We start from the raw sequence: 16,505 nt of genomic DNA on the forward strand, positions 1-16,505 counted from the left end.
TTATCAGATTTTGTAGTGGTTTCCAGGTGGCAAAAATGGATTGGACATGTTAAAATCCAATATGGAGGCAGCTTCTGCTGTATCCAAGGCCTAACACTGTTTGCTGTGTCTCTCTACTAGTTGATAAAACAAGATCGACAACCATGAGCAAAAATATCAATGATTCCACTGCATTCCAGTTCAGTGTACGGTATATAAGGTCATGGAAATAAATACTCCATCAGACTCTGTCACTACTCTGGTACAATCAGGAAACCTGAAATTTGTACCTTATTGTTAAATTCAATAGTATTCTACAATTCCTTTCATGTAATGTATATTCAAAGCTTTCTACATAAATATTTTATGGATTTATCATCTTTCCAGTAAATATAGTGTATTGTAAGGTTTAAAATATGGTTTTAAAATGCTGATTCATCATAGATCATCATTAGTTAAGTAGGGGTCCTAGTCCCAATCATTAAAAAATTAATCAGTCACATGATCCTTCTGTACCTCAACTGCATTCAAGTGGGACTGAGCTGTTATATCAAACAAAGCCACTACATTATGTATTATTCTATTCCTTGTATGTATAGGATGAAGAAGGGGCCTGGCTCTTTAAAGGGGACCTTTCATGTCTTCGGGGACATGCGGTTTTATATACTCCTAGAAAGTCAAAATTTAGCGCACTGTCAACTTTCCCGTTATGTGCCCCGGGGCTGGAGATATTGGTGCAGTTATAATGGCAACAAACTCAGCTCACTGTCAGAAGGGCGTACCTGACAGTCTAGCTGGGCTGTGAGGAATGCCCCTCCTAACAGTGCTGTCCATAGTGCTGTACTGTCAGAGTTCCTTACTGCCCAGCCATGACACTAAGCTGTGAAGAATGCCCCCCGATTGTACTCCATAGACTGGTACTGGGGGTGGAGGGCATTCTTCACATCTTAGCGTCATGGCTGGGTGGTAAAGAACACCCCCTCTGACAGTACAGAGCTATGATGAGTACTGTCAGGAGGGGAGTTTCTCACAGCCCAGCTAGACTGTCAGGAACGCCCTTCTGACATTGAAGAGATCAATAACGGTACCGATATCTCTTGCCCTGGGACACATAATTGGAAAGCCGACAATGCAATGAATTCAGCATACTGTCTGCTTTCTAGCGGTATATAAAACTGCTTGTGCGGGAGGACATGAAAGTTCCTCTTTAAATCAGCCGATTGGTGTATTGGGGTTACTGATTGTCAGACACCCACCATTCTGATATCAATCACGTACCCTAAGGATAGACAATCTAGTCCCAAAATACTCCTTAAAGGGCTTCTATTATTAAAATGTCCAGCTCAAATTCCTCTTTACTTACCAACTTCTTAACAGGTTTTATCTACTTATATGGAATGAACTCTATTACAGTCCACTCCAGTAGGTCTACCTCAGCAAAAATAAACACAATTTTGGTTACTTTTTGCTGTGATTGTACATGAGTTGCTCCAAAAGGGGCTCACTGTGGCTCTGTTGCCCAAAGGCCCTCACAAGCCTGGAGCCAGCCATGGGTGTAGTGATGCATTAAGATTTTGCTATCAGCCCATGTAAAAGGTCTTTAAGTTTCCTCATCACTTACCTTTAAACTCCCACTAGGGGATGGAAGGAACAGCTCTACTTTCTGCCTGTTTTTCACATACAGAGAATACAAACGTAACTGATCTGCCTAAAGGATAAATGAATAGATGAGACATAAGTTATAAGAAAACACTCCACATATCTAACTACTTGTGAATAGATGTATGTGTTAATGTCACATTGAACAGACAAATGATAGCATGGATGTATCAAACACAGACGAATTGTGTGACTCAGAGCAGCTGCCAGGAAGAAACAGACAAGGGTCAACAGGGCTTGTACTCACATGCTGCAGGAAGCAGTAAGAGACAGTCAGGGGATGAGACACACAATTCTGGAGGTCTCTCAGGAAATGAGTGTGGAAATTAAGAAGCTGCTCCAAGCTGCCTCTCAGTGCCAGGCCAGCTGGACATGACCCTCTAACTTCCAGAGATCGGCGCAAAGACTGCACGTAACTTCGCTCAGAGCACAGGAGATCTAATAGTAAGCGCTGAGGAGACCTATGAACAATGGAGAGAGAAACAATTAAGGCAAAGACACGTGTAATAGAATAAGGTGGAATATTATAAAAAACATTGCCATGTTAAGAGTCAAACTAATAAAATGGTAGCACAACATGGTATTTTTCTGCAGTATAAAACAGAATGCAAAAAAAAAAAAATAATAATACAATTCAGTCTCTACATGACATTTATGTAGATAAATATATTACTCTGAGGTACTCCAGTTTATATATACACAAGGTACCATGCTCAGTCATAACCCCATACAAGGTGAGCACCAATTGGAAAGTATTGGTATGCTACTGCACAATGCCATATACAACTGAAATAAAGACTAGCAAAAAAATTCATTTTCCTTTCACTGGAAAGCTATCCATTAAATATGGCACAAACAATATTCTTTCTATACCGTTAGGGCTTACTATAATATTCCCAATAGGCCACATTCAGTGGCGTAACTACCGGGGTAGCGGCTTCCACAGGGCCCGGGACATTATGGGCCCGGCGACAGCCGCTACCCCTGCGCAAGGTCAAGGTCGGACCCCGACTGCTAAGTCCTCATTTTGCCAAAGCAGATGCATTGGTCAGGGGCCGATCGGTTACCTGACCAATGTATTTGCCTCAACACACATGGGCCCTCATTAGCTGATGCTGTACATGGTGTCCTCCCGATATATAGGGAAAGTACATACCAGAGGACACCATGTGCAGCTTCAGCATCAGCTAATGGCTGCTTGTAATCCATTCACTTATCTGCACCAGCTATAGCTGCTTTCCTATGAAGTCTCATCCCTGCTGCCTGGACTTCCTCCCTCCCCCTCCTTCTCACAGTGAGTCGTCTCTCACATCGGAGCGTGTGGGGAAGACAGGAGCAGTTTGCTGCGATACTTCACTGCTGGAATATGTGAGTATATACTTTTGGCAAAATATGTATGTTTAATATGTAAATCCTATTAATATTATAAATGTGAAAGTTTGTGAGTTTGGATGTTTGTGGCATTGGCTTTTCGGATGTTTGTTAGTCAATCACACAAAACGCGCTCCACCGATTTGGCTGAAATTTTCCACAAACATAGTCACTACACCCCATTGCGCAATAGGCTACTTTTCGTCACAATTGCGCACATACGTTTTTCCCAGGACCTCCACAAAACCCAAACTCACACCACTACCTCTGCTATCTCACACACTTTGCACCATAGCAAGCCACAAAATTCATATTACCCCCTACAGCCTAGCCCCTAACAGCACACACTCACATTTACACATACTTTACTGCTTTCACCCTCACCTTAACGATATTCCAGGAGCCTATCTCTTCAACACTCCGAGGCAGCCATCTTTGCCGACCCCCACTGGTCTGACGATCCGCGATCCCGCCCACACAGCCACTTCACTGGCAGGAGCATGCGCATGTTAGCCACCTCCCGACCATCTTTCCAGCACGCCACCATTTTGCCCCTCCACCGTAGGCATCAGCACCCGAACTACTCTAGCCGGCCTGCCACACTCCCCGACGGCACCCTCACCTCACTGCTGTTCCCGTCTTCACGATCCATCCAGCTTCTCTACCTCTGCACGCCAACGACACTGGTAAGTTGCAATACCATGCTTACATTGCCTCTACTTCGGCCCTCTATATTCTGCTGTATCCTTCCACACAGCACGAACAGCTTACGCTCCATAACAATGTCACCAATCTCCCTTACTGCCTTCTACATGTATTGCTCCCAGAAACACATCACAGTGCCTTAAAACATTACTGCACCCCATCCCCACATATGCCGTACGACTACGGCCTAGGCCGCCGGTGTGGCTATGGCAAGCGCCCGCCATAGCCGCCTGTTATTTCACTGCTACCAATGAGAAGCCGGACGCCCGCCACAGTGAATGCACGCACTGTAGTCTAGGCCGACATACGCCGTTGTAGTACGGCGCATGCCGGCCGCTTCGCTGTGGCAGGTACCCCGGAGCCGGACACCCTTGCACACTTAACAACACGCCGTCATGTCCCCTCTTTGTGTAGTCTTCCTGGCATACCCCCCTTAATAGTACGGCGCATGCCGGCAGTTTCGCTGGAGCTTGCTCACGAGTATCCTGTGCCCAAAACTTACATGTACTGGCGGGAAATAACAAATCATACAATATCGTATATCGCAGTATATTAACTTAATACCTCTGTCCCAAAGACACTATGTACAGTTTTTAACAAACCCCTCTAACAGCTGTAATAAAAATTACATTCAACACAAACGTCTCATGTGTTCTCTAAATTACAACAAAATCAAGATACAACAGTACATTTCTTATCTCATAGCTTTAGCACACTACTAAAACCTTACCTCACCCTGTATTTACCCACTTCTACAATCACCGCAGACGAAGTCGCGGGTACCAGCTAGTATGTGTATATTTGTGTAAAGTATGTATCTTATATATACAGTATACTATAATAATGTGTATGTGTGAGTGTATGTATATATTGAGTATATATAGTATTCATACATTCATATAAGTATATATAACATATATGGTATATGAATGTATATAAATGTATATGTGTGAGTACAGTGGCGTAACTACCGGAGTAGCAGGGGTAGCGGCTGCCACAGGGCCCGGAACATTAGGGGGCCGGCGACAGCTGCTACCCCTGCAGGTTTTTTTGTCTTAATAGTCCATTACCGGCTGGAGTTACCCGTGATGCTGCGGGCTCCACAAGAACTATTATACTCAGGGAGGCCGGGGAGAGGTAAGAGGACAAGATAAACACTGTTACTTACCTCTCCACGCTCTGTACAGGCATCGGGCCTAGTTGTCTGACGTCACATGACCGGGACCTGCGTCCAGGGTCATGTGATGTCCATACGTCATTAAAGATTGCCAACACCACAGAGGACTGCAGGGGAGCCGGAGATAGTTAAGTAACAGTGTTTTTTTTATGTTTGTATCCCCCTGGGTCTCCAATTATTATCCTTTGGGATCTGAAATGACCCCAGAGTATAATAATTGTTCATGGGTGTTCATTATGGGGCATAATACTGTGTGCAGGGGCCACTATGGGGCATAATACTGTGTTCAGGGGCCACTATGGGACATAATACTGTGTGCAGGGGCCACTATGGGGCATAATACTGTGTGCAGGGGCCACTATGGGGCATAATACTGTGTACAGGTGCCACTATGGGACATAATACTGTGTGCAGGGGCCATTAAGGGACATAATACTGTGTACAGGTGCCACTATGGGACATAATACTGTGTGCAGGGGCCACTATGGTACATAATACTGTGTTCAGGGGCCACTATGGGGCATAATACTGTGTGCAGGTGCCACTATGGTACATAATACTGTGTGCAGGGGCCACTATGGGGCATAATACTGTGTACTGGAGCCACTATGGGGCATAATACTGTGTGCAGGGGCCACTATGGTACATAATACTGTGTGCAGGGGCCACTATGGGGCATAATAGTGTGTACGGGGGCCACTATGGGACATAATACTGTGTGCAGGGGCCACTATGGGGCATAATACTGTGTACAGGGGCCACTATGGGGCATAATAGAGTGCGCAGGAACGCGGTGGGGGGTTGGTCGGTCAAGGTCATCGGTGTCGGTCAGGAAAGGGGGGGCCACATCAAAAGTTCACCACAGGGCCCCGCCATTCCTAGTTACGCCACTGGCCACATTCACACAATGAAAACTGTTTGGTTCTGTTTCTAAACTATCAATCTTCAATGCAACTGATGAGAATTTTAGAAAACCTCTTTTACCTCTGTAGGAGGTAAAAAGAAAAATGTGTGCAGCATGTTCATTATGGATTTCTTCTGGATTTTGCCCACTGTATTTGTGAAGGGTAAAATCCACATATAATTCTGTTTGCATGGCCACAGTTCTTACTGATATGAGCAGGCATTTGTATATTTAGCAGCTCATTTCTACCATGAAAACACAATGCCTGAATATTTCATTATGGAACAAAAACATGCACATCTTCCAGCAATGGCTGACTGCCAAAATACAGTTTACAGTGTTAGCTAGAATTTTCTGTATAGTTTCTCAATGTGTGTATATGGTTGTTCTATAACTAACGTATGCTTCATAGTCCCACTGAAAAGGCATAAACTGTGTTAGATGCAGTTTTTGTTTCTTTATTTTAAAACACCTGGCAAATTTATACCGACCTTAGGCTGCGGGAAAAATCGCGGTGTTGTACAGTGCAGGCACAGTGGATGGGATTCATGCGAATCGCAGCATGTCAATTCTATCTACGGAAACGCCAACGGCTTTCCCGTAGACATAATGTTAAGACAAAATTCGCAGAGGAAAACTCTGTGAACTTTCTCTTAAAAGCGCTGCGGAAAGAACCGCAATGCGTTCACGCAGCGGTTCTTCCCGCAGCGCTTTAGTGCTGCGGATACAGCCTGTGGGGCCTTAGACTAAAAGGGACTCTTAGGCTCAAGCCCCATGTTGCGGAAACGCTGCTTTTTTTGTTGCAAATTTTGTTGCGGTTTTTGAGCAAAAGTCAGGAGTGGCTACAAAAGGAATGGGAAATATATAGGAAGTTCTTATACTTATCCCTTATGCTCAATCCACTGCTGGCTTTGGCTCAAAAAACCGCAACAAAATCTGCAACAAAAAACTGCTTTTCTGCAACGTGGGGCCTCAGCCTTAGGGGGCATTCACACGGAGTAACGCCGGGCGTGTATCACAGCCGTACACGCCGGCGTTACGGCCGACTGCCGAACACTTCCCATTCACTTCAATGGGAGCGCTCGTAACAGCGGCGTTTAAGAGCGCTCCCATTGAAGTGAATGGGAAGTATTCGGCAGTCTGCTGTAATGCCGGCGTGTACGGCTGTTATACATGCCCGGCGTTACTCCGTGTGAATGCCCCCTTAGATGGTAAATGATGGTCTGTGGAATATAAGTGCACAAGTGGAGCCCAATCCTGTTTATTGGTTTTTAATATTATTGTGAGTTACAGACAAAGATACTATGTTACATACACTGTGTCAGTGTTCACTGTAGCTATGTCAATTCATTCATAAGACAAACAAAATTATATTTTTGACAGGATCAGAGAACGTTTGTACCATGCACCGTGAACAGCATTAGGGTATGTCCACACTATTACAGTATTATTAAAGTACTCAGCTGTCATCTGTCAGACATAATCTGGAGGCATTATGACAAATTCATATAGTGAAATCTACTGCCATTCACATAAAGGGGAGGACATCAGGTGAAATTTGTCTGAAGATCAGACAGTACTAAATCCAAAGGGAACCTATATAATTTCCAACACTAATTCCAATACCTAATGGCAAGAGAATTTGGGTTCTCTTTAAACTATATCTACCTTCATAATAGACACTTTTAAACACTTCACATTTTTAGTACTCTGGAAATTAGTATTTTTTAAAGTATACTAATACAGTATTGTTTGAACATTTTTGCCATTCCATTATACCTATTGGAATAGGTATAATGGAAGCAGTCTGCAGAGATTTCTGTGAAAAGCGTAGTTTTTCCTGCAGAGTTTTTTTTGCTTTGGGATGCTACATGGTGCCTTAGCCTTAGGGTGCATGCACACGATGTAACGCGGCACTGATTCTTGCACGATCATTCGTGTAAGGATCAGCGCTGCAAAACAGAATCAAATTGACTTCAATGGGTTCCGTTTAGTGCGCGTAACACATTGAAATCAATGGGAGGCTTTTTAACCCATTAATTTCAATGTGTTACGCGTGCTAAACAGAACCCATTGAAGTCAATGAGATTCTGTTTTGCAGCGCTGATCCTTACACGAATGATCGTGCAAGAATCAGTGCCGCGTTACATCGTGTGCATGCACCCTAAGGCCGGGGCCCCACGGACTGGAAACACTGCAATTTGCCCGCAGCGGAGACGTTGTACAGTGCTGGCAAAGTGGATGGGATTCATGCGAATCCCATCCCCACTTTGCGGAAAAGATTGCAGCACAGACACACTGCTGTTGCAGCTTTGCAAATCACAGCAAGTCAATTATGTCTACGGAAACGCCGGCAGCTTTCCCACAGATATAATGTTAAGAGAAAGTCTGCAGAGGAAAACTCTGTGAACTTTCTCTTAAAAGCGCTGCGAAAAGAACCGCAATGCGTTCACGCAGCGGTTCTTCCCGCAGCGCTTTAGTGCTGCGGATATGGCCTGTGGGGCCTCAGCCTAACGGTGCATTATATGGCCTAAGGACATCATGGGGGCACTGAACAGAAGGACACTAAAGAGGCAATAAGTGACAAAAGGACAACGCAGTGGCACAGAATCTTCTCCCCATTTGGCATTTATTACCTTCTTTAGACCATTGGTGGCCCAATTCAATAACCTAAAGCCCACAGTCTCTGTCTCCCACAAGGTAACAGTGCCTCCAGTAATGAAATAGTGCCTCTCATAGGTAATAGCTACCTGCACAATTTAGCCTCCACTTTGGAAGATAGTGCCCCAATGTAAGTAATATTATTACTTATGTGGGAGACTATTACCTATGGGGGGGGGTCACTATTAAGTTGCAATCACAGATTCTGCATTGATTCTCCCTCCTATTGTTTTGAATAGGATGCAGTGATCAAAACAAGACACCGAAAAACATAAGGGTCCATTCACACGGAGGAAAATGATGAAGAATTTGGTGTGGAATTCCTCACCATTTTCCTCCGTGTGAATGGACCCTTAGGCTGAGTTCACACTGAGTTTTTTGGTGAGGAATCCACCTCAAAACCAGCCTCCAAAAAAAGCCTCCCAATAGATTGGGAGGCTTTTTTCGGAGTCTGATTTTGAGGCGGATTCCTCACCAAATTACTTCGTGTGAACTCAGCCTAAGGCCGAGTTCAGATGGGGTATTTTGGACCGGAATTTGACACGGAGGCCATCGTTTGTTCCGGCTCCCGGAAAATAGAAGCGACACTTCCTCCTAGGCCCATTCATTGGGCCTAATCCGGAGCAGAGTGCACAACTGGATGCTGATGCACTGCACTGGTATCGAGTCACAGCTGCCCGTTTTTTGGTCCAGAAACTGAGGCGGCCTCTGCCTCAGTTTCCGGACCGAAAAACCCTGTGTGAATTCAGCGCACTGTCGGCTTTCTAGCGGTATATAAAACTGTATGTGCCCCAAGTGGTGAAAGGTCCTCTTTAAGCAATGACGCACCTGTGGCTGTAAATCAAGCTAAAATCTATTTTTGTTTCTTTAAAATAGTACAGATACAAGCCTCCTCATACATTGCACAGCTCTGTATGCGAATATCTGCCAAGGCCATCCTTTATATGACAGTCTTTTATCTAGTCTATGCATCAGTTTGCAGTATTCTTTGGCATCATCTAACATAATGTGTTCTAAGGACCGCTATCACATTCACAACTGCTGTTTAACTCTAATATAGAAAATAAAAGGCTGTTTATTACTAAGCTGAACGAATGATGCCCAACATTACACAGTAAGACACGTTTGACAATGACACGAACCCATGCTTTCCTTCACCCTTTGCTGTCTTTCACTGTTTCGTACCACAATAACAAAATGTTCAAGCCAAAAGCACGAACAGATCTTAAACAGATCAAGTATTACTCAAGCAGTACGCAGTTTAACTGTGAATGCCTACTGCTACCTGAAAATGTAGGCGGCATAGGTGAACTTCATTCTCCACTACTTTGGTCACACCTTGTAAGGACTGAATACCAGGACTGTGGTTCTGGAGTCTACAAAGGAGCTTACATAGTCATTGTGGACACCACATACCTCAAAACATTACCATAGGGCAGGGCTGCTCACACTTTTTCAGCGTGTGAGCTACTTTATTAGCTGACCTAGGCAAAAGATCTACTAGGGCGGGGCCGGGCCTGTGGGTGGGGCGGGTGTGTCTGTGGGCGGGGCAGGGCATGTGGGCAGGGCCTGGCGGATCGTGAGAGCAGGAGACAGCGGCGTTCTGTGGCCGCCCAGGGATCCCTGGTGTGTGTTTGTTCACAGCGCAGGCTGAGAGTTATCTCTGGACACTGGCAGTAGATCGCGATTGACGTATTGGGCACCCCTGCCTTAGGGCCTCTGGGTTCTAAGATTTCAATATTGTCTCTTAAAAGAATAAAGGTGCTTGTGCAACCCTTATGTCAGGAGTATCAGTTCTGATGCTGTGTCTTTAAGGTTTCCATGCTGATTGGAGAAGCCTCTGAATGTCAGATTCTCTAGTTTTGTTCAATTACCACCTGAGGAGGCCTATTTAAGTTCCTCTCTCCTCATCCACCTGCCTGTAATTTTGTCATGTTTGGCATGGAGACCTGTTTCTCCATTCACCTGTGTTTAGATCGATCTCTAGGAATATTGACCTCTTAGCTTTAGTTATTGACTCCGACTTGTCTCCTGATTCTGTCCTGACGCGGTCTCCTATTATACCGACTCCCTGGCTTCTGTTTCTGGATACAGCTTGTCTTCCAATTGTGTTCTGATGTGATCTCCTGGAATACGACTTTTGACTGGTTATTGGACTCCCGAGACAGCAAAATTTATGTTTTTATTGCGGAGATGCTGGCCATATTCTAAAAGATGGCCCAAGTGCCCAGTTGGTGGAAAACTTCAGTGCTTAGGTGGTTCTATGGACAACTGCCTAGGTGAACAGATATTTCTCATCATTTCTCAGTGGAAAATTTTTCTGCCAGTTAAAATAAAGTTTTTTAGAATGATCTCTCTGGTAATGATTTTGTTCACTGTGGGTTAGCAGCCAACTTTCTGGATTCACAGGTAGTGCAAACATTAGGTATTCCTCCGATTCCTCTCACGAATCTAGTCTGTGTGACCGAAAATGATAACATACCTCTTTCCCAACATACTGTACAGTCAAGTTTGTTACACCTCTGGTGACTATTGTTATAGGTACAATTCACACTAAGTCCCTTTCCTTTCTTTGTTCTTGAAAATGTACATACAGTCTTAGATCTAGGATTTCCTTGGTTACAGACACATAATCGTGGACTGGAGAATCGAGATTTAATTCAATGGAATTTTGAATGTTTCAAGTATTTATCTGACCTTGGCTTCTGTTTCTTCAACATTACATGATTATGATCAAGATTTTGTTGATTTTTTTTTTCTGAGTCCGGGGCTGAGTTGCTTCTGCCTCACAGACCTTATGATTGTACTATACATCTTCTTTCTAACCCTAAACTTCCCAAGGGACAGTTATACAACCTTTACAATTTGGAAAGGCAGTCCATAAAAGATTATGTTAAACATAGTCTTTGTAAAGGTCATATTCGTTCATCCACTTCTCCTGTGGGTGCTGGGTTTTTCTTTGTTGAAAAAAAGATGGAGGATTGAGACAATGCATACAAAAAACTCTTCCTCTCATCCCTGACTTAATAAATTAGATTTTTGGACCCAAGTGGTTCTCCACAGGGGAGTTTATAACCTTATATGAATTCAGAAGGGGGTGCGTACTGTTGAAGGACACTATGAATATTTGGTTATGCCATTTGGGTTATGTAATTCTTGAGCTATCTTTAAAAATGTGGTCACTTAGGGTCCATTCAAATGGAGGAAAATGGTGAGGAATGTGGATGTGGAATTTCCGCGCTAAAAAACCCCCTCCCATTGATTTCCATTGAAGTCAATGGGATTCTGTTTTACAGCGCTCACTCTGACACGTCTTTATGTGTCAGAATGAGCGGAGTGTTACTCCGTGTGAAAACAGCCTAAAAGGCATTGCAGAGAATTTGGGGATTTGCCAATTATTATAGGAAGTTCATTCATGATTTTTCTTCCATAGTATAACCACTTAGAGATCTCACTAAAAAATGGGCTGATTTACTAAATTGGAATCCTGATGCTATCTCAGCCTTTGAGTCTCTTAAAAGTAGTTTTATGGAAGCTTCAATCCTAATTCAACCGGACACTTTATGTCCTTTTGTTGTTAAAGGAGATGCTGCAGAAGTAGGGATAGGGGCGGTGTTATCCCAAGGCCTCCCTTACCAGCATACAGCCTTGTGCCTTCTCTAGAAAGTTCTCTCCTGCTAAGAATTATGATATAGGTAATTGTGAACTGCTAGCTATAAAATGGCCTATTAAAGAATGGCGTCATTTCTTCGAGGGGGCTAGACAAAAGATTACCATTCTTAATAACCATAAGAATCTAACCTTTCGACTTTAAGTCTGAACACACACTCTTAGAATGCCTCAGCATTGGCGATAGTCTCCTGCACCATTCCCTCACAGTCATATACAAGCTTCTAATTTATCCTCCAGGCTGTCCCCCCTTTTATATTGAATTGGGAGACGGATCTGGCCTCACTCAGGCACAAAAAGAACGTATATTTTGTCTCACACAAAAGGCCTCGATCGACTCTCACTACCAGAAATTCAGTTTTAAGATCTTATCTAGATAGTATTGCGTCCCCACAAAATTGCATGCACTCTTTCCGTAGGTCCCTCCAACGTACTGGAGATATAGCTTGGAGGAAGGCACCATGCTCCAAGTATTCTAGGCTTGTGCTGTTCTCTCCCCATTCTGGGATGGTGTTAAGTGGATCATTTTGCAAATTACTGAGAAATCTCATCAGTTGGGCCCTGCTCCATCATCGTGTGTCTCTGGTGGTCACCTATAAGATCTCTCTACTTTGTTTTCTGGTCCTCGCCCAAGCTTGTATCCCGCAATTCTGAAAGTAAGTTGAACCAACTCCTTTCTCCCTCTGGATCTTAAAGGTCAATGGGATTATGCATATGGAAAACCTCACCTCTTTGCTGCATGGCACAGTTGAAGTCTTTAGCAAAACCTGGTTCTACTGGTTGAAATTCTAACATTCTGGTGAGTACCAGACACTTCTCAGTTCTGAGTCCCCTCCACAGGCTTAAACCATAACATTCTGTAGCTGGCGCTCTATGTTTCTTCTCGCTATACCTCTATTTGGCAACACATAGTGATATACCGACCCTATCGCTAGGGGGCCTGGCACGTAGGTACTTCTGGGCCTTCACCCAGGCCCCCTCACAGAATTTTATTTTATCTCTCTTTGCTTATGTCCCCTCCCCCACTTCCCTTAGGTGGGCATTATTTTTTTGCCAGGTTTGATTTTGTGGTAACTTACAGACCCAGCTATAAAGATGTTAAGGCTTATCTCACATTTTCTGTTCTTCTCAAACCCCTGATCCTAATCCTGAGGAGCCGGCCTGCAACAGTAAAGGTATAAGGCCAGTGCGGACGGCCCCAGGGGCAATTTTTTTGACTTTGTGGGTGTCTGCAACCAGAATTCATTAGTTCGGGATCTCTTCTGTACAGCAAAGGGCTGCCATCTTTAAAGACTCAGCATTCACATTACAATTATGGCGACTGTTGGGAAGGGGTTAAAGGCATATGATGTGTTTTCATAATTTTTTCTCAAGAAATATTTACCAAATTATACCATATAATTATCAGAAAACCTGCCCAATAAACTCCCACCTTCTGTTCCAAGTAGAGAGACTTTGAAATTGAGGTTGATAGAATTGTTGACTCATGTAGGGTTAGATGTACTATTCAGTATTTAGTTCATTGGAAGCGCTATGAACCTGAAGAACAATTTTGGGAAATGGTCCAATCTGTTCATGCAGAGACATTAGTTAGGAATTTATCACAAAAAATTTCCTACAAAACCTGGTCCAGTGGCCCCTCATAAAAGAGTGTGGGGGGGAACTGTCAGAAGTATCAATTCTAACGCATGTCGACCTGAGAAGCCTCTGCATGTCAGAGATTCTCTGTTGTTGTCCAATTACCACCTGAGGAGACCCATTTAAGTTTTCTTTCTTCACACCCACCTGCCTACAATTGTTTCCTGTTTGGCTTTGAGTCCTTTTTGCATTTATCTGTTTCCAGATTGATCTCCTGGAATATTGACCTCTTGGCTTTAGGTATTGACTTCTGTCAAGACACGACCTTCTGGTGTACTGACGCCCTGGCTTCTGTTTGGATATGGCTTGTTTTCCAATTTTATTCTGACGTTATCTCCTGGAATACGACTTTTGGCTGGTTATTGGATTCCCATTTTCTCCCGGCTCCGACATCTTTTCTGACAGGCTACTTCCTAGAGTCTACCATCCACATCGTCCTCTAGTCGATGGTCCAGATATTCTCCATAATTAAATAGTAGTTTTTGGTTCATTTTCAGTAAGTGGAGCATTTATTACCTGTACAATTACTGGTGGTGACAATTTGGATGCCCAAACTCTGCAAAGCCCATCTAGCCTTGCAGCTAGCACTGGTGAATGCTTTTGTGGTCTGTCTCTTGCTCGCAGAGCTGTACTAGTTTTAAGCAACTTGTTTTTTTCTACTCGCTGTTAGCAGGCAGTCTCTGCATTTTGCTGAAGTTTGCTCTTAAAACTCAACTGTAACACCTTATATGTAATTCCCAGTTAGATTGAGAAAGTGCTGCTTCCTAAAATATAACGAAGTGAGATTTGTTAAAGGGGTTGTCTGCCAACGGAGTGTATTTAAAAATAGGTTCAGTATGGGTTAAGCACAAAATAGAAGCAGCAGCTAAATCCACGGCTGCTCCAGTTGCAATGTTTACTGGGTACTGCTGGTCCCCTCTGAACACACAGGAAATGGCCACACACAGTGACCCGCCTCAGGGGGCAATAGGGTGAAAGGGTATTTACTATAATTTCCTGTGTTTCAAGATGGGACCAGGAAATAGACACCAGCGGGAATCTGGCAAGTGTTTTGTATGGAGGAACAGGGAATCATTGGGTACTGACTGCTTCTTTATCGTGTTTTATACCTATTCTAAGCATGTTTTAGCTTTATTTCTCCACCAGACAACACTTTGAAAAAGAAAGCTCAATAAAAATTTCCCCATGAAATGATTAGAGATTCTTTAGATGTTTTACTTACAAATTTCAAAAAATACTTGCTAGACAAACAGACCAAAAGTTTTGTTGGCTCCATGGCAGTAACTAGAGTAACTAGAACATGAAGTGATGTGCAGTATAGAGAACAGTGATGGTAGTGAGTAGTGATAGTAAGCAACAACACTTTCACCCACTGCACTTAGTGATCTAGGTACTACAGTTGGGTACAGGAAGGTGGCTGAGGAAGTATAGGAAGCAAAGACTTCCTGACAGATATTTTCTTTAGGAATACATGTAAATTGATAACTTGCATAGATGCAGATTAGAAATCCATCAAATAATTAATTGTGGCATTACCTTTGCCTGAATTGTTGGAAATATGGTCAGCTTACAAAAATGACCTCCTGTGAAGTGCACGGGTTATTTAAACAATTCCAGTAATCACACCCACAGCTGATAATTCTCATCCCCTGCCAGAAAATGAGTAATTACTAAGGTGTGGGAAGAAGCTGTATCTCCCGTTATACAGTCTTAGCCCACACATTACTTAACTCTATTCATGATCTTTCAAGTCATAATATGAAATGGCCCTGGAAATACATAAAGGAATGGTCATACACATGTAAAGGATAAAAAAATATGGATGTTGGTTTCTGTAAAATAATATTCTGTTACTATTCAGTTAGCAGTGAATTTATAGACAAAGCACACAGTCTGGCAGCAGAAATACAACTAGTGTCCTGAGCCATGTACAATGCTTAAAGGGATGCTATCATTAGATTTAGGCAAATTTGCCTAACGACATGTTGCAATAGCCTTTAGAAAGGGTATACTTTCTTTCCTCCCCAGAGTGATGGGCATCCCTTGTCCACAGATACATGGTCAGGTGGACTGAGGATTTGGGTCGGCAGATCTCCCCAGCGCAATGGCAGATCATATGGTCCCGATTGGCCACATGGTCCCTAGTGATCCTCGACATGCATAACATGCCGGAGACTCAGTACAAGTTACATATGTTTTGTTACCATACCCCGGTCTTATTACACACTCTTAATCCTACTATGCTTATTTGCTGTGTTAGCAGCAGCACTTCTCATTATAGTACATGCAAATCCTGCACATGTGCTGTACTGAGAAGTTCTGCTTCCTATGCAGCAAAGAATAAGAAAAGAAAGATATCTACATATGAAGGGGTGTGTAGAGGCCAGAGGACGTGGGATACTGGATATGACGGTGCTGTGCTCTGTGCACAGAATCCTACTATCCTACTAATATTATAAATGTGATGTGAAAGTTTGTGTGTTTGGAGGTTTGTTACTCAATCACGTAAAAACAGCTGAATGGATTTGGATGAAATTTGCCACATAGATAGTTTGTAAACCTCGATTAAACTAGTTTTTATCCCGGTAAATGACATGGCTACATGATGGTTATGAATTTCTGTTCATATACTATATTACACTGCTGTTGCCAGCAGGACTCTTTCAGCTAATTGGAGTTTGCTGATAAAGCTGCTCTGTTATCTCTGTATGTAAACACACAGATAACCCTGAGTCAATTGTG

The 16,505-nt window shown here is 43.3% G+C and overlaps 1 protein-coding gene across 1 annotated transcript in view; it reads right to left on the reverse strand.

The window, feature by feature from the left end:
- The window catches only part of ARHGEF40 (Rho guanine nucleotide exchange factor 40), an 85,995-nt gene that overhangs the window by 19,896 nt on the left and 49,594 nt on the right, over window positions 1–16,505 (reverse strand). Inside the window, exons 14-15 of the mRNA XM_075276637.1 lie at window positions 1,886–2,099; window positions 1,601–1,687 (exon numbers count right to left, since the gene is read on the reverse strand). Coding sequence (XP_075132738.1) covers window positions 1,601–1,687; window positions 1,886–2,099 — 301 coding nt within the window. The remainder of the gene's footprint in view (window positions 1–1,600; window positions 1,688–1,885; window positions 2,100–16,505) is intronic.

Source organism: Leptodactylus fuscus, chromosome 1 (assembly GCF_031893055.1).
Source record: "Leptodactylus fuscus isolate aLepFus1 chromosome 1, aLepFus1.hap2, whole genome shotgun sequence".
Lineage (NCBI taxonomy): Eukaryota > Metazoa > Chordata > Amphibia > Anura > Leptodactylidae > Leptodactylus > Leptodactylus fuscus.